Genomic DNA, 20409 nt, shown 5'->3' with positions numbered 1-20409 from the left:
CCTCTACGATAGTTCTCGGCAGCGGTGCCCTTCCGAGGCATGGCCGGGTAGGTACAGCGCGGGGCGTCCCGAGAGTCAGATATCTATCACTGCTCGGGAAGGTGTTGCCGAGAAACGATGAAGAGGCAAGGCTCGGGCTTGCAGTACGCGTGGCCCGGGGGTGGGCCGTCGGGTAGAAGGGGATTGGCCTCATGGGCTATATACCCAGGCCAGGGTCCAAGGCCCAATATAGGATACGGTGCAGGGGCCGTACAATAGCCCCCCCTTGATTCGCTCCCCATTCTCGGGGGTGAATCAAGGATCGCAGGGGGTAGATACCCGTCTGGGGAGTCGAAGCGTCGGTGCTCGGTCGTTGATGGGCGCATTAATGCTTCTCAAAAGACGCGATTGGAGTTGGCTGACGGCCTGTCCGTCATTACTGTCTGACGGTTCGTGAACCGAGGCGTTACGCGTGTGGCAGTTGGAGCGACGGTCCGCGTGTTTTCCTGCCAGCGGATTATTTAATGCTTCTCATTTTACTCTCCATGCTTATAAATAGTCCCTCTAGTCTCTGGTTCTCATTTTCACAGTCCTCATTTTACAATATTTTACTCTGCCGAGCATCCCTCCTTCGTGGTTCTTCCCCTGGCCCAGAACACACTTCCTCCTTAGAGCCCACAGTAAGTTCCTCTCCTTCTTCTTACTTTTTCTGTTTAGCCAGTTCAGTCGATTCTTTGGTAATCGTAGCATTTCTTTTCTCAATTTTCTTTAGAAAACACTTGCTTTGAAAAATGAGTTACTCGCACCTCCTTTCTTCCGAACATGCTTTGGCTAGATTTAGGGAAGCATATAATGTCCCAAGTGACGTAGATATTGCCTACTGCAAAATGGGCGATATCGACATCCAGAGGCACCGTGGTGAGAACACGGTGTTCTTTCCCTTGATGGCCATTCTTGAGGGTGGGCTCAGGTTCCCGGTAGACCCTCTAATTCTTAGCACCCTTAGATTCTACGGCCTTTGTCCCGACCAACTCCCTCCCAACTTTTACCGGGTAGTAAGTTGCGTGAGTAGGCTGAACCAGTTGTACGGGTTGCAACTAAATCATTTTGATATTAATCAGATGTATAGTCTGTGCGGCAATATTGAGTCTGACTATTATATAAAGACTAGGGATGTGAGGGTACGGCTTATTTCATGCCTACCAGACTCGAATCGTAACTCGGCAAAAGATTTCGTTCAGGTGAGCGGCAATTGGTTTGCCGAGGAGGTCCCCTATGCGTTTTCGCCGCGCGACGTTGGTCGGTGACTAGCCTTTATTTACTTTGGTTTTGTTGATTTTGGTGCGGCTATGTAATTGTTAACCCTTGTTTCCTTTGTGCAGAGGCAAAAGATTTAGGCCGGACATCAGAGTGGTACATGTTCGGGACCTGAACTTCGTGCTCAGGTCGGAAATCTTCGTACATACGGACGGACAACTCCGAGCGTCCCACCTCATCCTCGGTGTCAATCCCGTCTACTCAACTTGGCAGGCGTTCAGCCAAGCTTTGCTAGTTGACAGCCCTCTCCTCTCATATATCGACGTCCGGCACGCGAACTTCTTCCCCCCAGGGCTAACCGTAGGCGAGGCACGTGACCTCAGCCCCCGGTACATTTGTTCGGACGAACGGCAGCCCATCCGTGACGAGTCAGCCGAGCGCGTATCTGCAGAGCGTAAGAGACGCGCCCACGAGCAATCCAACAAGCTCCTGCTCAGCCCGAGAGAACCGTAGAGCCCGAGGCTCCTGTTCGGGAGGTGGAGGGTGCAGCCGCAGATCCAACTGACTCTTCTGAAACAGGATCTGGCCAAGGCTACACCATGGTGGCTAGGAGGAAGATGACAATCGACCGCTTCGTCCCGAGTGCCCGGCCTGCCGTGCAGCAACAACCAACCCCCCGCCAGGATACTTCACCCTCCGCTGTCCCATCAACCCGAGTTCGAAAAAGGCCGCGCACAACCGACCAAACTTAGACGGGCTCGGGCAACGTGCCCCCGCGACCTTCGGCCGATATTGTCATCCGGGAACCGGTGGCGCAAACCGGGATCGACCTGGCATCTACTTCCCGTGCTCCGGCGGCATGGCGGCCCTCCTTCCAACTCGGCGGTGAGCCTCTTCCATCGACAGCCAGTGCCCGAGTATGGGACAAAGGTTATGGTGGCCGCGTGGCGCAAAGTCTAGCGTGTGGCATCCTCTTGCCCGAGGACTTGCATGCTTTCACGGAATCGACGGACGAGTCTTTGGGAAGGCGTTTGCAGTGGCACACCAATGCGGTAACTGTTTTACTTCTCTTTACGATTCTTGGCTTTCTATTTGCCCATGCATGTGTACTTTCCATTTTTCCTCACAAAGTGAATATTGTGTGGTCAGGCTGCGCAAATGTCGTATGTCGTGGACGGGAGGATGAAGGAGCTGGCCGAGGAGGTTGAGCGGGAGAAAGCTCTGAAGGATGTGGCTGAGGCCATGGCGAAGGAGAAGTCAATAATAGCCGAGGAGGCAGAGAATAAAATTGCCACAGCCGTAAAGGCCCAGGCTCTTGCCGAAAGGAAATCCGAGGAGCTGGAACGGCAACTGGGCAGCACCGAGCTCAAATTGGCGGAGGCCCAGAGCTTGAATACCATGCTGGAAGGGCAACTGGCCGACTCAAAGGTGGCGCTGGAGGCTTGTGAAAACAAGTGGTATAACGAGGGGTTCGCGGATGCCGAGAATTCGGCGGAACCGGTCATTCGCCAGGCCCACAGGCTCGGATATAAGGAGGGTTGGTTCGCCGCTCTTCAAGCCTTGGGGATTCCCGAGGATTCTCCGTTGAGGGATCGCAACAAGATCCCTTTCCCGAGCATCCCCCAGACCGAGAATCCCGCACCCCTTGTCATTGATGAGGAAGAGACCTCCAGCATGAGGGAACTGGTGAATGCCATCGACTCTCATGCAGTGCCGATTAATATGGAGGGAACCAGCCACCCCCATGTCGGGGACCAAGCCGGGGAGGACATCCAGCCGCCAACTCCTCACGCCAACCAACGCTCTCAAGAGGACGCATCCTCCGCACATGTGGCAGACATTTAATAGTTGAATACCAATCCTTTTTCATTTTTCATTTTCTTAAGAATTTCGGTGAGCGGAATTGCCTATGTCACCGGGTTGTGGTGACGGGATAATTTGTTTGTTGTCTTTCCTTTATTTGCAGTTGCCGGGTTTTGGCAACAAAACGCTAATTTTAAGTTTTATGCTTTATGAATGCCTTATCGTGTTGCTCTTTCGTATTCGCTGAGTAATGAACTTTTGTCGGTTGCCTTTTTATTGTGATGTGTCCGACCATGGTTAGGTTTCCACCTGCTCGGTGGTAGTATCGAACCGAGGGTCAGACTTCTGTCCTCGGAACTCCTAAGGTTTCCACCCGCTCGGTGATAGGGATCGAACCGAGGGTCGGGTTTCGGTCATTAGAACCAAAAGGCTAAAGTTTCCACCTGCTCGGTAACAGGAATCGAACCGAGGGCCAGGTTTCTGTCCTTAGAACAAAAAGGTTTAGGTTTCCACCTGCTCGGTGATAGGGATCGAACCGAGGGTCAGGTTTCTGTCCTTAGAACAAAAAGGCTAAGGTTTCAACCTGCTCGGTGATAGGGATCGAATCGAGGGTCAGGTTTCTGTCCTTAGAACAAAATGGCTAAGGTTTCAACCTACTCGGTGATAGGGATCGAACCGAGGGTCAGGTTTCTGTCCTTAGAACAAAATGGCTAAGGTTTCAACCTGCTCGATGATAGGGATCGAACCGAGGGTCAGGTTTCTGTCCTTAGAACAAAATGGCTAAGGTTTCAACATGCTCGGTGATAGGGATCGAACCGAGGGTCAGGTTTCTATCCTTAGAACAAAATGGCTAAGGTTTCAACCTGCTCGGTGATAGGGATCTAACCGAGGGTCAGGTTTCTGTCCTTAGAACAAAATGGCTAAGGTTTCAACCTGCTCGGTGATAGGGATCGAACCGAGGGTCAGGTTTCTGTCCTTAGAACAAAAAGGTTTAGGTTTCAACCTGCTCGGTGATAGGGATCGAACCGAGGGTCAGGGTCATAATGATGCAGGTCGTCTTAAAAGACATTGCTAGTATATCCACAAAACATATACAATAGGTTGCGGTTAACTTTATGCCCGGCGTATCGCCCATCAATGATAGTACTTCTTGAGATTATGGACGTTCCACGGTCGGGGCAGCTATCTCTCGTCTAGGTCTTCCAAAAAGTAAGCCCCGGTGCCGGCCACGGCTGTGACTCTGTAGGGTCCCTCCCATGTCTGTGCCAATTTCCCCGCACTAGTGTCCCGCATGTTGCCCACGGCTCTTCTGAGGACCAAGTCCCCGGCGACAAACTCCCTCGTTCTTATACCTCGGTTGTATCTTTGGGCGAGCTTCTGCTGATATTCCGCGAGCCGTATTGTCACCGTTTCGCGGTATTCTTCCACCTTGTCTAAGTATCCTACCAACATTTCGTCGTTTTGGGCGTGATCGAACCCTGCTACTCGCGCACTGCATAGATTCACCTCGGCCGGGATCATGGCTTTCGCTCTGTACGTGAGAGAGAAAGGGGTCTCCCCGGTGGACCGTCTAGGAGTGGTTCGGTATGCCCACAAGACTTTTGGAAGTTCCTCGGCCCAGTTTCCCTTTGCGCCCTCCAACCTTTTCTTCAGCCCACTCACAATCACCTTATTCACGGCCTCTGCCTGACCGTTGCCCTGCGGATAAGAAGGAGTTGAGTACCTGTTTTTGATACCGAGACCACCGCAAAAGTCTCGGAACGCCCGGCTGTCAAACTGTGGCCCGTTGTCTGATATGATAGTGTTCGGCACCCCGAACCTGGTGATGATATTTTTCCATACGAATTTCTTTACTTCCACATCCCGTATGTTGGCCAAAGCTTCCGCCTCCGCCCACTTGGTAAAATAGTCGATGGCCACTAAAACGAACTTTCGGCCGCCCGTCGCCCGAGGGAACGGGCCGGTGATGTCCAGCCCCCACTGTGCAAAAGGCCAGGGACTGCTAATCGGGTTCAGGTGGCTCGCGGGCTGATGGATCAAAGGGGCATGCTTTTGACACCGCTCACACCTAAGCACATACTCGGCGGCGTCTTTTTGCATCTGAGGCCACCAAAACCCCTGAGTCATTGCTCGGTGCGCCAATGAACGTCCCCCGACATGGCCGCCGCACACCCCAGAGTGGAGCTCCGCCAAGAGCTCGCCCACCTTCTCCGGGCGTAAGCACAAAAGGTACGGCCCTCCGAAGGACCTTCGATACAAAGTCCGATCTTCCGCCAACCAATACCGAGGAGCCATCCTACGGACCCTGATGCCCCCTTTTTCGTCACTCGGCAGTCGGTCGTCGGCCAGAAAGTCGATTATGGTGTCGATCCAGCACGGGGCAGGGGTTGCGATTGCGGTGGTATTGACCCCTGTAGTTCCCGAGTCGCTGATTACCCTGACGCTCGGCTCCGGGATAAGCTCGACTTTGATTTGCCGTGGTATCTCTTCGGTTACTGACGACGCCAGCGTGGCTAGGGAGTCAGCATGTCTGTTCTGTGTTCGAGCTATGTGGAAAACCTTCACCATGTTGAAGCAGGCCATAACTAGCCTTGCTTGTTCTAGGTATGCTTTCATCCGGGGATCTCGGGCTTTAAAACTGCCCTGCACCTGATTAACCACCAGACGCGAATCTGAATATAGTTCAATCTCCCGAGCCCCCAGGCTCGAAACTGCCCTCAGTCCGGCCAGAAAAGCTTCATATTCTGCCTCGTTGTTGGACGCCCTGAAACCCAATCTAAACGAGTGTTCTAGACGTATTCCTTCGGGGGTGATCATAACAACTCCTGAATCGGCGCCCGTGGAGCTCGACGCGCCGTCTACGAATACCTTCCACGGTCGAGCCTCCAGTTGGCAAACCATCACTCCCTTCTCTCTGGGCGAAAACTCAGCAATAAAATCCGCGAGGACCTGGCCCTTCACCGAGCTTCGAGGTCTGTACCGTATGTCGAAGGAACCGAGTCGAGAACCCCATTTGGCTATACGGCCCGTGAAATCCAACCTCTTCAATAACGACTGTAATGGGTACTCAGTCAGGACGTGTACAGTGTGAGCTTGGAAATAGTGCGGCAATTTCCTAGTGGCGTGTATCAGGGCTAATACGAGTTTCTCCATGGGCAAGTATCTCGTCTCGGCGTTGACAAGAGTTTTGCTGATGTAGTACACGGGTTGCTGGACCCCTTTGTCCCTCAGTAGCACAGCGCTCGCGGCGTGCTCGGATACCGCCAGATACATGAACAAGTCTTCACCTGGCTCTGGTGCCGTAAGCATGGGCGCTTGCGCCAAATAAGCCTTCAGATCCACAAAGGTCTCTTCGCACTCCTTGCTCCACCGAAATCCAGTCCATTTCTTCAGCAGTTGGTAGAACGGTCGGCAGCGATCTTCGAATTTTGAGATGAACCGGTTAAGGGCTGCTAGCATCCCGGTTAGTATTTGCACTTCCTTCGGGTTGCTCGGTGGATTCAGTCTTCTCACAGCTTCTATCTGGTCGGGGTTGACCTCAATTCCCCGTGTACTGATCAGGTATCCTAGGAACTTCCCGGCCCCGACACCAAATGCGCACTTCTCCGCATTAAGGCGCAATTTGTGTCGTCGGAGAACCTCGAAAACCGCCTGGAGGTCTCCCATATGCAGGGCTTCCTGTTTGCTTTTAACCACCATGTCGTCGATGTATACCTCAACCGTGCGCCCTATCTTGTCTCGGAACATTCTCGTCATCATTCGTTGGTAGGTGGCCCCGGCGTTCTTCAATCCGAAGGGCATCCTCGTGTAGTGGTAATTTGCCTCCGGGGAGATGAACGCCGTTTTTTCTTGATCCTCGGGTGCCAGGGCGATTTGGTGATACCCTTGGAAAGCGTCCAGAAAACTCATCCTCGGGTGCCCACACGTGGCGTCCACCAGCTGATCAATCTTGGGCACGGGAAAAGGGTCTTTTGGGCAGGCCCTGTTTAGATCGGTGAAATCGATGCAGACCCTCCACTTGCCGTTCTTCTTCTTCACTACCACGGTGTTCGCCAACCAATCCGGGAAGAAGATCTCTCGAATTACTCCTGCCTGCTTCAATCTCTGAACTTCCGCTTTTACTGCCTCGGAGTGCTCCCAGGCTGATCTCCTCGGCCTCTGCTTTTTAGGGGCGAATGAGGGGTCAACTCCAAGTCTATGCACGATGAATTCGGGGTCCACCCCGGGAACCTCGTATGGACTCCATGCAAATACGTCCACGTTCTGTATTAGGAGTAACAACATCTCTACTTTCTCCCGGTCCTCCATGCTCTCTCCTATTTGGAAGTACTTGTCCGTATCCGGCAACACCTTCACCTTGAGCATGCTCTCGGCGCGCGAGACCTCCTTCTCGGGCGGGCTCTGTGATTGCTATAAAGGTGTCCCCGACGATGAACATTTGGGGTTGGCCTGATCCTTCTGGTCTGTCTGCTCCTGCTCCCAATTGACCATGGCGATCAAACATCGCCTGGCCGCCTGCTAACTTCCTCGTATCACCGTGACACCACCATCAGTATGAAACTTGACCCTCATGTGCAGAGTGGACAGGACAGCCCCCATTGCATGTATCCACGGCCTCCCAAGAATCGCCGTATAGGGGGAGTATGAGGTCACTACAAAGAAGCTTACCATTACCTCCTTGCCCCCTATGTTCACGGGCAGAGAGATTTGCCCCTCGGGAGCCACCATTTTCCCGTCGAACCCGACCAGGGGAGTGTTGTACTTTGACAGATTCTCAGCCCTTAACCCAAGCCCCCTGAATAGGTCCGGGTACATAACATCCGCTCCGCTTCCCTGGTCTATCATTATTCTCTTCACAACGAAGCCGCCAACCCTCGCCATGACTATCAACGCGTCGTCGTGCGGCTGAATGGTTCCTTCCAAATCATTGTCGCCGAAAGCGATTGGCTCTCGGGTCGGTCTGATCTTCTTCGCGGGAGGCGGCACGCCCGTACTCCCCTCTACCGATACCATCGTTAACACCTCCTTCCCCTTTGCCGTGGAAATGCCACTCGGGGTGACGTGAATTACATCAATTACCCCAAGAGGGGGCGGAAGGGGGTTTCCTCCGTGTAGGGCGCCATGCCTTGTTCCTCGATCCCCGGCATCCGTCACAAAATCCTTGAGGTGTCCTGCCTTAGCCAACTGCCCGAGGTGATCCTTTAGCACTCGGCACTGCTCAGTAGTATGCCCCCGGTCTTTGTGGTAGGTGCAGTATAGGTTCTGATTCCTCCTAGACGGGTCGCCAGCCATCCGGTTGGGCCACCTGAAGTACGGCTCGTGCTTGATCTTGTCCACAATTTTATGCACGGGCTCCTTGAATGTCACGTTCACCTCCCCCACTGACGCTACTGGCTCCTGAATCCTTAAATTTCCCCGTGCCCTCTGTTGAACACCGCTCTGCCGGGGACGATCCGTCACCTGCGCTTTGCCCTTGCTTTGTATTCTATCATCTTCCAATCACTTGTACTCCTCAATGCGCCTCATCAGCTGCCTCATATCCTCGGGAGGCTTCTTAGTTAATGATTCCCTCAACCCTGACTCGTCAGGCAATCCCATTCTGAAAGTGCTCGCAGCAATCTTCTCGTTCCCTCCGCCAATCTCGTTGTAGAGCTCCCAGTATCGGCTAGCATAATCACGGAGGGTTTCCCCTGCTCTCATCTTCATAGATAGCAGCGCGTCCACTGGTTGCTGTTCCCGGCTGCACGTCACGAAACGGGAACCGAACTCCTGTATTAGCTCGACGAAACTGTGAATGGAGCCCTTATGCAACCCGTTGAACCACCTCAAGGCCATGGGACCAAGGCTGGAGGGAAAAACCTTGCACATCAGAGCGTCATTGCGGGTGTGCAGAGACATCATCTGGATATAGTGGCTGACATGCTCCACGGGGTCCGTCTTCCCACCATAAGAATTGAACGGCGGTCGCGTAAATCTGTCCGGCATCGGTGCTCGCTCAATGTTCGCTGAGAATGGGGACCGAGCCGCCCTGCGTAAAGTACGGCTCATTGCATCCATGGCCGCATTCCTCAGCCGTCCATCTGGAGAACCTGAGCCCCGATTCCCGTATTCCCGCGACCGGGAGCGATTTCGCCGTCGGCTAGATTCCGCTGACATGGAGCGATTTTGATGGCGACGGGACCCCCTCGAGTGCAAGCGATCCCTGTGGAGGCGGGATCCTGATTGATTTGACCCCACCCCGCGTCTCTCCTCCTCGGCGTCAGGCCTTCTCTCTCGGTCGTCTTGACCGGCTCGGCGGCGCTCGTTTCGTGCTTCCAACTCCAGGTCCCGTACTAGCCTCCGCAGTCGCTCAAGCTCTTCGTCCCTGGCGTTGGGCTGCCTGTGCCGGGAAGCATGGGATGCCGTTCTCTCCGTTTGATACGACCCTTCTCCAAGACCGGATCGCTCTTCCAATTGCTCGTAAACCGGATCCTCGCGTCTCTTCTGCCTCTGTTCCCTCCAGGTGGAGCCCCGGGAAGACCCTGCCGAGCCGCTCTTGGCGTGACTTCCAGACATCTTCCTGTGAACGAGTCTCGGTGGAACCACTGCTTAGTAGGATTTCCCACAGACAGCGCCAATTGTGCGGGTCGCAAATGAGGCCTATGGGCTCAGCCCACTTGGGCTCACAACTTATTTGTTTGGTGGGCTGAATTTCCTACTATGGGTAGTTCTCCAACTAAGAACTCAATGAGATCACTTTTCTCTTTCTCGGCAACACACTACTGCCTCTTCCTACCCTCAACTGTTTTCTGTGTCACTTTTCTATTGCCACTCTTCTCTCCCCTCCCCTTTTTTTTTCAACCCTTCTCTTCTCAAAACTTCTTGTATTTATAGTCCAGAGTTTAGTGGGGAGGTCATAATTACTTGCCAATGAGTGCCACCGGCGGTCCAGTATTATCGATCGTAAGTGGGTGGTCAGGTAGGAGTGGGAAACGGTGATAGTGGCGTTGGAACTTGGTTCCCACCTCTACGATAGTTCTCGGCAGCGGTGCCCTTCCGAGGCACAACCGGGTAGGTACAGCGCGGGGCGTCATGAGAGTCAGATATCTATCATTGCTCGGGAAGGTGTTGCCGAGAAACGATGAAGAGGCAAGGCTCGGGCTTGCAGTACGCGTGGCCCGGGGGTGGGCCGCCGGGTAGAAGGGGATTGGCCTCATGGGCCATATACCCAGGCCAGGGTCCAAGGCCCAATATAGGATACGGTGCGGGGGCCGTACAAATCCAATGGTAGATTTGTCAAAATTCATATCTAATAAAAATATATTAAGTAGAGTTGTAGCCTTAGTTTATGTTAGGACATATGTGATTCACTTGTTAGGAATATATGTTACTATTTTATGTAATTGGCTAATCATTTGACAAAACGCACTTTACTTGTATTTGGATAGATCTAGGATGTATTCAATACTTCGAGATATTTTGTTTCAAGATCAAGTGTTGAAGCCATGCAAGTCTGTCCAAGATTCAAGCTAAAAAGTGCAAGTTCATTAAAGCTCAACAACTAGTATCTATTGAGCTTAAAGAGCTGTTCTAGCCCCGTGGCTCAACAGTTGCTCGACAAATGGCTATTTGTCGAGGTTTATGAAAAACAGAATTTAAGTTCTGTTTTTACTCTAATTTGTGATTATATGTTTGGGTTTTCTTTTCTCACAACCCTAGACATATAAAAGGATTATTTTAAGGGCCTTCAAAGTGGACACAAGTTGTACAAGTGTTGAGTAAAGTTTGTTCAAGAAAATTGTGACCGGAGATAGAATTTGCCCTAGTTCATCATTCTTGTGAAGAAGTTGTTATGTTTGTGCATCGTAAGGTTTTGTAACCAAGCATCTTCTTGATCTTCATCGTGTGGATAAACTGAAGAACTTTATAGCCAACAACTCTCTCTAGTTGGTGATTAAAGTCACATACTGGGATCCGCGCAATTGGTTAGTTACGTACTGGAAGTCGTGTATTACAAGGAGAGATTGTCACTACAGAACAAGTCCAATTGGGTATTGTGGTAAGGGTCCAACTATAGGTTGGTATAAGGTACTAAGATTCCTTTACTTGTAACCGCTTATTGTGATAATAGTGAAATCTCGGGAGTGGTGACCTTAAAATCACCCGATGAGGTTTTTGCTGTGTAGGTTTTTCCCATTCGTAAACAAATCACCATGTCAATTTATTTTCTATTGTATACTTAGTTTAATTGGTGATTTGTTTGTGCTACTACACATTTGCATGTTAATTTGATAAATTAATTAAACTTGGCTAATTAATCAATTAATTCATCACAAGGGGTCAATACGTTCTAAGAAATGTGCTCAAGGACATTTGATGAGTTCTATGCCAAGCTCAAGGACATAGTGAACTCAGTTTTAAATCTTAAGGAAACCATTCCTGAACTCAAGATTATGAGAAATGTGCTCAGATCTCTACTCGAGAGATTCCATGCCTAGATTACGGCAATTGAGGAATCAAAGGATATTAACAAGATTCCTTTAACAGAGCTGGTTGGTAATTTGCATCCTACAAGCTAGGGTTAACAAGAATTGGCAAGTCGGGTAAGGGAAAGAGTACGGCATTAAAGGCCAAGAGCAGTGACACTGATGAGTCATCAGATGATGAGGATTCTAAAATGAAGTCCTACATTATAAGGTAATTCAAGAAGTTCATGAAGAATGCCAATGGGAAGGGCTTCGCCGAGGACCGTAGGCAATCTAGCTCCTCACAGTTCAAAAGCCAAGATAAAGGGAAGAATGATGCTAGGGATGGCGATCAGTATACTGTTCCTTCAAGACCAAAGTGCTTTAAGTGTCAAGGTTTCAGTCATATGAAACAAGAGTACCCTACATATCTCAAGACCATTGGAAAGAGCAAGGCACTTGCTGCTACCTTGAGTGACTCCGAGACTAAGGATGATTCCAACAATGAGAATGACGGAATCCTGAATGCCTTCACTACCACTGTCAATCCTACTAAGGAGATTGTTGAAGATGTAGATGAAGAAGAGGAATTGGTGGAGTCCAAGTTTGAGAAAATGGATGAACAAGATGACATCCACATAGCCTATACAAAGTTGTACAAGGTCTCAGAAAAGCATGAGAAGTTGTATAGGTTGACTACCAAGAAGCTTAGTAATGTGGAGCTTGAGCATGAAGAGCTTTCCACAAAGTTTGATGAATCTAATCAGACTATTAGAGCACTGAGATTTGAGAACAACTTTTTGGCTAAGAAGATTAAAAAGCTTAAGGCAAAATTATTCCTAGTTAGAGCTCAGCTGGAAAGGATTTCGCGAAACTTGATGAGATGCTCAGCATTCAAAAATCTGCTTCAGATTGAACCGGTTTAGGGTATGATTTCTCTTATCCTAGTATTGCTTCCACTAGTACTACTGTTTTCGTTCCTCCTAATAATAATGTTGAAATTGAGAACAATGATGTTAAAATTGATTTAGCTAGTAAGAACATAGACAATGGTAAATCTATATTAGAAGCACCCCCTAAGCAAGATAAAAAAGAAGTTAAAAACCCAAGGGCTAAGAAGGCTAACTCTCAAAAACCTAAACAGAAGAAGCAGCATTTCTGTCATCATTGTGGAGTTGAATATCATACTCGACCAAATTGCTATAAGTGGTTAGCCACTCAACAAAGCAATGGCATGATAGCATCTGGAAGCTAGAATCAGTTTCAATCCTCTCTTGCTCCCCTTGGAGATCTTCTCAAAGCCCTTATGTTCTTTTCGAACTTGAACGATTTCAATTCTTCTCCCTCACCACCAGATTAAGGATTTTCTAGACGAAAAGGTTCTTCCAAGGTGTGGAAGGAAAAGGGCTCCAAGTGATTCTATCACTTTCTTTGTGTTTGTTAGGTTTTGATTTTGTAATGTTGGCAAACCATGACAAAACATGACAAAAACTAAATCTCATTAGTTTAGAATGGTCTACATTGAAGCCCAAGACAAAAAACTCAAGTTCGGGATAAAAACAAATGAGTTACAATCTGGTCCGTTCAATTGATACTTGATTGATGCTAGGGATTTTCGATTGATCGAAAATCGCATATCAGCAAAATCAGCAAAACGTAAAAAGGCCATAACTTATCCGTTTGAAGCCCAAATCGCGAGCCATTTTTTCCAGTATTTAAAGGACATCATAAGCTAACCCTAGGTAGGGTTTTGAGAGCTTTTTAGAGAGATTAGAGTGGCTCTTATGCCTCCTTTTATTTTTAGGGTTTTGTACCCAAACCTCTCTAAGTCTTTGTTGCTCATATTTGCGGTTTATGTGAATCTCTTGTAAGATCCTTAAGGAGTTTTCCTTCACATAAACTTAGGGTTTTCAAGGTAGAGATATTATCTACATCTTGGGGATCAACAAGTTTGCTGCTATTGGAGCTTAAAGAGAAACAAGGGGGGGTACTTGTATCTTGATTGGAGAATCCAAGAAAGAAGAAGTCTGTGGATTCGGAGCTTGCACGTGGTCGCGCTAGTAAGTTCTACTGGTGGGTAGTATTAGGAAGTCAAGCGGGGAGCTTGTAAGTCCTTTTGTATGAACTTCGATTCTTTCGCATAGTGGATTCAGGTTTACCTTGAGGATAGCTAGGTCAAATCCTCCCCAGGTTTTTACCGTGTGGTTTCCTGGGTGATCATATCTTGTGTTATTTATTATTCTGCTGCTTTATATTTTTGATATGATTGTATGTTTGTGATAACCTAGAATTGCATAAATTGACTAAGTTAATCACTTGGCTAATTAACTAGGTTAATCTGGTTGGTTTAAGGGGTCTAAATTTCTAACAAGTGGTATCAGAGCAGGTAGCTCTTCTGTTTTAGATCTTTTGATCTAAGAGCTGATCCTTGACCCCTATTATCATGGATAATTTGAAGTGTCTTTCTGCTCATATTTGTGATGCTTTGAATAAAAAGAACACTATTGTCTCTGTTGATTTTTATGATGCTTTTGAAACTCTTCGTAAAGAATTATCTAAATCTTTGAAAATTTCTAAGAAATTCAAGGAAGAGTTAAAATTGGCTAATCTTGAAAAAGAGAAATTGATTGTGAGATTGGATGAATCTAATAAAAAGAATGAATTTTTGAGAAATCAAATTTCCTCTCTAGATGAGAAGATGAAAAGTTTGGAACAAGAGTTAGTTGAATCTAAAACTAAAATTGAAAATTTGACTAGTATCAAGCCTGCTGTTGATAACAGAAGCATTTCTGCTTCTCTTAAGCCTAAGACTAAGAAAGTTTATATCCCTCCTTTCAAGAAGAATAATAAAGAGAAGGCTTATTTTGCTAGGTTAGACAAAGGTAAAAGTTCTGATGTTAACGATGAAGTTTCTAAACCTATGTCTAAACCTGCTGCTAGTGTGCAAAAGAAATCTGTTTTTGTGTCTACCTGTCACCTTTGTAGTGTTGTTGGTCACATTAGACCAAATTGTTCTTTGTTGAGGCAAAAACCAAAATCTGAGACTAGATTTACTGTTAAGAATACTGATGTTCCTAAATTTGTTCCTGTTTGCCACTTTTGTGGTGTCCATGGTCACATTCGTCCTAATTGTCATAAGTTAAAACTTAAGCATTCTATATGTCAATCTAGGATATGTGATGATATATCTCCTGCCATAAGTCCATAAAAATTGTTTCATATTCTTTTGAAAAATTTGAGCTTGTTGACTTGTGAAAGGAATTTGCAGGATTTTAGTCTTTCTTAGAAGATTGGTGTAATCCCTCAAATACACTCTACTTCTCATGGATTTTCACCTACAAAGCCAAAGACTCGTGCTATATGGGTGAGAAAAGATTTTCCAAGGTGAGTGTTGCTGACTTGTCCCTGATTTAATTCTTTCAATTGTTTGTGGACATGTCTTGTTTCTGTTTTTGGTTGTTTTATTTTTTAAGTTGTTTTTTTATAAAAAAATAAAAATAAAAAATAAAAATCCAAAAACATTGAAAATTTTCAAAAAGACAAAAATATTTTATTTTGTGTCTAGTTTTTCCTTTTGAGGATTACATGAATTATGATATCTCTCTCTTGATTTAGAACATGCTTGACATTGTGGAGAAACTTGAATAGTATGCTAAGCTATTTCTGATTTTGTGTATGTACGTACTAGTTTGTACATGTACTCAAGGGTTAATTAAGAAATTGATATTTCTTGTTTGTGTACCCTCTATAGCTTAGTTAAGCACTGTCATGCATTGCATTTGCATTTTTAATCATTGAGCGTAATGTATGCTTTTTGCTTTTGGTCATAAAATTTGTTTTTAAACCAAAAAGATTTTCGTGTTTTGTATTGTTAGGACATATATGTTTTAACTTGATTAAAAACATATGTCACTTATTTATGTAAATTGGCTAATCTTTTGACAAAACGCAGTCTACTTGTAATTGGGTAGTTCTAGGTGTTTTTAATACTTCAAGAAACAATGTTTCAAGGTCAAGTGTTGAAGTCATCAAGTCTGTCCAAGAAAAAGCAAGCTGAAGTGCAAAGTTTTTAAAGCTCGACACCTTCTCGATAGCTACCTCGACACCTGCTATCTGTCGAGATTTAAAATTTCAAATTTCTAATCTGATTTTCTTAGGATCCGTGAATATGTTTTTGGGCCTTCTTTTCTTCTAACCCTAAACATATAAAAGGATTGTTTTAAGAGCCATCAAGTGTGACACAAGTTGCATTATCATTGACCAATCTCTTTTCAAGCAAATTGTGATCAAAAGACAAAGTTCTTGACCTAATTCATCTTCCATCAAGAAGTTGCTGTGTATTTGCACCGTAGGGTTTTGTAACCAAGCATCTTCCTGCTATTCATCATAAAGGATGAATTGAAGAACTTTGCAGCCAACCATTCTTCCTTAGTTGGTGTTCTGAAGTCGCGTACTTGGATCCGCGCATTGGTTAGTCACGTACTTGGGAGCCGTGCATCAAAGGTGGGAACTGTCACTACAGATCAAGTCCAATTGGATATTGGGGTAAGGGTTCAACTGTAGATTGGTAAGGTACTTGGGATTCCTTTACTTGTAACCGCTTGATTTGATAATAGTGGAGTTTCGGGAGTGGTGACCTGAAAATCACCCGGTGGGGTTTTTGCCGTTAGGGTTTTCCCCATTCGTAAACAAATCACCGTGTTATTTATTTTCCGCTTCATATTTAGTTTTTGGTGATTTGTTTGTGCTTCCATAAAATTGCATGATTAATTGATTAATTAATAAACTTGGCTAATTTAATTAATTAGGGTTAATCACTAGGGGTCATTCAGATTGTGGCCTATCATGTATTACATATCATGGATTTGAAATCAAGGTTGGCCACCTTATCTTTACATAAAATGTTTATGTACCTTGTTTAGCTTGGATGAGCTTATTTTATTGCATTTTACTAATTTGAGCTTTGTAGTGCATGTTGTGTGGGAAAGATGTTTATAGTTTTTGATCACTTTGTCTTGATCTTGAAGTTACATGTCTTTGACTATCGGACTTGAACCTTTTGAGAAAGGCATAAATAACCATCTCACCACTGTTCACCAGCCAATCATGAACATCTTAGTGCATATCATAAGATTTTGTGCTCGAGAAAGTGTAGCACATACACAAAAAGAACATAAGGTGTAGCCTCAGTTTAATTGCTTAATGCTTAAAATTGATGTGTAATATTAGACTTGATGCCAAATCACATAATTAAAATTGATGTGTATATTATGAGGCAAAATTCAAGAAACTTACATGATTGCAAACTTATGCTCTAGGAGATGTGGGAGTTATATGATGTAACTCTTTAAGTGATAGTCTCTTTTAAATTCTATGTGACGAATTTTGTAGACTTTGTGATTGATTGCTATTCACATATCACCTCACATGTATCTCAAGCTTTTGTTAGTTGCACACACTACACAAGTTACTCTTTGCTAAACTTGATACATTATATTGTGTGTGATCTTATTGTGGCCATCCAAGATTAAAAGTTCCTTGATTTTAATGCAAAATGTATTTAATGTTTGCGCTTTGAGGACAAATTGATTGAAAATCTTGATTTTGGAAGATCTAGGTTGAATTCAAGTATTTTTGAAAAACTTTTCGTATCATACTCATGCAATTTTTATAAAACAATGTGTTTTGAGGAGTTTCTGCATTAAAATGCTCTGTTTTTCAAAAATTTGATTTTTCCAGACTTTCGATCGATCGAATCTATTTTGTGATCAATCGAAATTGCGATTAAAATTTTTGGTTTGAGTCTGCCTGACTCGATTGATGTTCGATCGATTCTCGATCGATCGAAACTGAAAAATTTTTAGTTTCTATGTTTTTGACCAAAATTTATTTTTTATGCATCATTTGTGTTTAGGATTCACATGCATTGCATTGATTTCTGTATCTATCTTGTAGTTTTGCTGTCATATCTCTCATTGTTTTCACACATAGCATGCATACACTTTGCTAAATTGGGTACTCAACTTGATTTAAAAATTGATTGATTAATTTTTGGGTTATGTACTTTCTAGTCTATGCTATTTTTTATGTGCGAACTACAGAAAATATTTTTCTTAAGAGATATGATAGATAATCAATGTGCAAATATTTTCTCTACTCATGCAACTGTTTATGGGTCACATAGTGCCATGTTTGTATTTTATTGAAAGAGAGAATATTTTTCTTCATGTGTATCCTCACCTTAGTTTTTAACTTTGGTTTGTGTGTTTTTCCCCACCTCCTAAAGTTTCCCCAAAACTGTTTTTTTCAAAAACTTGTTCTGTTTTTCCTATTTTATAGGGGGGTTTTTTTTTTTAACCTTTGTGGTTCTTAGTGTGAGTTGTTGCTCTTCATAGGGGGAGTTGTCTCTATTTTCTCTTACTCTGTTGCGTATATTTTCTGTCTACCTTGTAATTAGGTAGTCTTTGTCAATACGTGACAAAAAGGGGGAGACATAGATGACCTATTTGTTTTGTTTAGGGGGAGAATATAAAAACTTTTTGATGTATCTAACTTAGGGGGGGAGTTAGAATATACTTTTTTTTTTATATATATTCCATTTCATATTATTGTTTATATGTCTTCCTTTCCACATATGTGGTGATGTGTTTGTTGAGTGTTTCAGGAAAGACAGGTACATTCTGATCAAAACCTTCTACCTCTTCTTGCAACTTCTAGGTTAGGAGTCTTAGATTAGGATTTGTGATGTATTTGGGCATTTTATTGTATATGGGCATTATGTTGTATGTGTGTTTTGTCACGGATTGTCAAAAGGGGAGATTGTTAGGTTTTGATTTTGTAATGTTGGCAAACCATGACAAAACATGACAAAAACTAAGTCTCATTAGTTTAGAATGGTCTACATTGAAGCCCAAGACAAAAAACTCAAGGTTGGGATAAAAACAAATGAGTTACAATCTGGTCCGTTCAATTGATGCTAGGGATTTTCGATTGATCGAAAATCGCATATCAGCAAAATCAACAAAACATGAAAATGCCATAACTTATCCGTTTGAAGCCCAAATCGCGAGCCGTTTTTTTCCAGTATTTAAAGGAAATCATAAGCTAACCCTAGTTAGTGTTTTGAGAGATTTTTAGAGAGATTAGTGTGCCTCTTTTGCGTTCTTTTACTTTTAGGGTTTTGTACCCAAACCTCTCTAAGTCTTTGTTGCTCATATTTGCAGTTTATGTGAATCTCTTGTGAGATCCTTGAGGAGCTTTCCTTCACATAAACTTAGGGTTTTCAAGGTAGAGATATTATTTACATCTTGATGATCAACAAGGTTACTGCTATTGGAGCTTAAAGAAAAATAAGTGGGGGTGCTTGTATCTTGATTAGAGAATCCAAGAAAAAAGGAGTCCGTGAATTCGGAGCTTGCATGTATTCGTGTCAGTAAATTCTATTGGTGGGTAGCATTAGGAAGTCAAGCGGGGAGCTTGTAAGTCCTTTTGTATGAACTTCGATTCTTTCGCATAGTGGATTCAGGTTTATCTTGAGGATAGCTAGGTCAAATCCTCCCTAGGTTTTTACCGTATGGTTTCCTGGGTGATCATATCTTGTGTTATTTATTATTCCGTTGCTTTATATTTTTGATATGATTGTATGTTTGTGATAACCTAGAATTGCATAAATTGACTAAGTTAATCACTTTGCTAATTAACTAGGTTAATCTGGTTGGTTTAAGAGGTCTAAATTTCTAACAGTGTTTTTTTTTTTTTTTTTGCATAACTTGTGTGTTTTGCTTTTATTTTGAGTCAGTCTAATCTTATACTTTGCTTTGTTTAACATGTTTTTGTTTGTTTGTTTTCAGTTTTATTTATTTTGTTTTTGATATAAAAAAAATTGAAAAATCAGAAAAATATAAAAACAGTGTGTGTTATGTGTACATTGGTACTTGTGTACCTTGGATGGCCATTGAAACAAAATTTTCTAAACTTTGTATCTTTTGTAACTTAGATGAGTATCTTTATGCACAACTAAGCAAATGAGCTTTGTGGCTCGTGTTTGTGATTAGTAAGATTAAGTAATCTCTTGTACTTAACACTCGTATCACTCTTTTTGACGGGAATAACTAGAAAATCCTAAGAAAAAGGCATAATTAACATCTCACTACTGTTGTGTATCAATCATGAAATGACATCTATATGTTTCGGCATAGCAAAAGTGCAATGTCAATGACATTTGTGTACTTCGGCATAGTAAAATTGGAACGTCAAATACTTAACATAATTGGCTATTTCTTTTCTATCTCTTATATGCCCATGCATGATTTGCTTAAAAAAGAAAAATATGCAAAGAAAAATCAAAAGCAAAAACAATAAAAATGCTTTATATATGATTGCAAGCGTGTATTCTAGGAGATGTGGTAGTTATAGGATGTACTTTGAAGGTGATAGTCCCTATCAAACAGTTATGATTGTGTGTAAGTTAAAGTAATTTTCTCATATCTCAAATCGTCATAACATGTATACACTTATGTAATCTTGCAATGTTTTTCACATACAACACACAATATTCTTTGCTACTCTTGATACATGTGCAAGTACAATGTGATTTTTCCATCACAAGGTTTTACACGTGTTAATGTATGCTCACTAAACCGTCTTGACTTATTTTTGAAATATAAAATTGGTTAGACTTGTTTAGTATGTGTGTGTGTTTTTGGGATCGATGTGCTTAAAATTGTTGTTAATAGATGATTTTGATAGCTTAAAATGTTGATTGAATCATTGGTTGAATTACATGCTTGATTGCATTCATATCTGTGTTTTTCTCTTCTTGAAAAATGGTTTTTAAGTAATCTAGACAACTTCTCGACACCTTTTCGACACCTGGCTATCTATCGAGCTTTTCAACTTCTTCTTATCGCAATCTCGATAGCTTCTC

The 20409-nt window shown here is 44.2% G+C and overlaps 3 protein-coding genes across 3 annotated transcripts; all 3 read right to left on the bottom strand.

Moving 5' to 3' along the window:
• Window positions 1-4221: 4221 nt before the first annotated feature.
• LOC111984058 (uncharacterized) lies at window positions 4222-7404 on the bottom strand. Its single transcript, XM_024015687.1, has one exon. The coding sequence runs from the start codon at window positions 7402-7404 to the stop codon at window positions 4222-4224; it is 3183 nt and encodes a 1060-aa protein (XP_023871455.1).
• Window positions 7405-7557: 153 nt separating this feature from the next.
• On the bottom strand, window positions 7558-8331 carry LOC111984057 (uncharacterized). The gene has a single exon (XM_024015685.1). The coding sequence runs from the start codon at window positions 8329-8331 to the stop codon at window positions 7558-7560; it is 774 nt and encodes a 257-aa protein (XP_023871453.1).
• Window positions 8332-8538: 207 nt separating this feature from the next.
• Window positions 8539-9594, bottom strand: LOC111984056 (uncharacterized). The gene has a single exon (XM_024015684.1). The coding sequence runs from the start codon at window positions 9592-9594 to the stop codon at window positions 8539-8541; it is 1056 nt and encodes a 351-aa protein (XP_023871452.1).
• Between the last annotated feature and the right edge of the window lie 10815 nt (window positions 9595-20409).

Source organism: Quercus suber, unplaced genomic scaffold (assembly GCF_002906115.3).
Source record: "Quercus suber isolate HL8 unplaced genomic scaffold, Cork oak 2.0 scaffold_828, whole genome shotgun sequence".
NCBI lineage: Eukaryota > Viridiplantae > Streptophyta > Magnoliopsida > Fagales > Fagaceae > Quercus > Quercus suber.
Note: the sequence above shows the minus strand (reverse complement) of the source record. Positions and strands in the feature narration are given on the sequence as shown.

Coding starts and splice junctions, on each gene's coding strand:
- LOC111984057 (XM_024015685.1), bottom strand. CDS start 8,331: ATGGCTGGCGACCCGTCTAGGAGGAATCAGAACCTATACTGCACCTAC.
- LOC111984056 (XM_024015684.1), bottom strand. CDS start 9,594: ATGTCTGGAAGTCACGCCAAGAGCGGCTCGGCAGGGTCTTCCCGGGGC.
- LOC111984058 (XM_024015687.1), bottom strand. CDS start 7,404: ATGCTCAAGGTGAAGGTGTTGCCGGATACGGACAAGTACTTCCAAATA.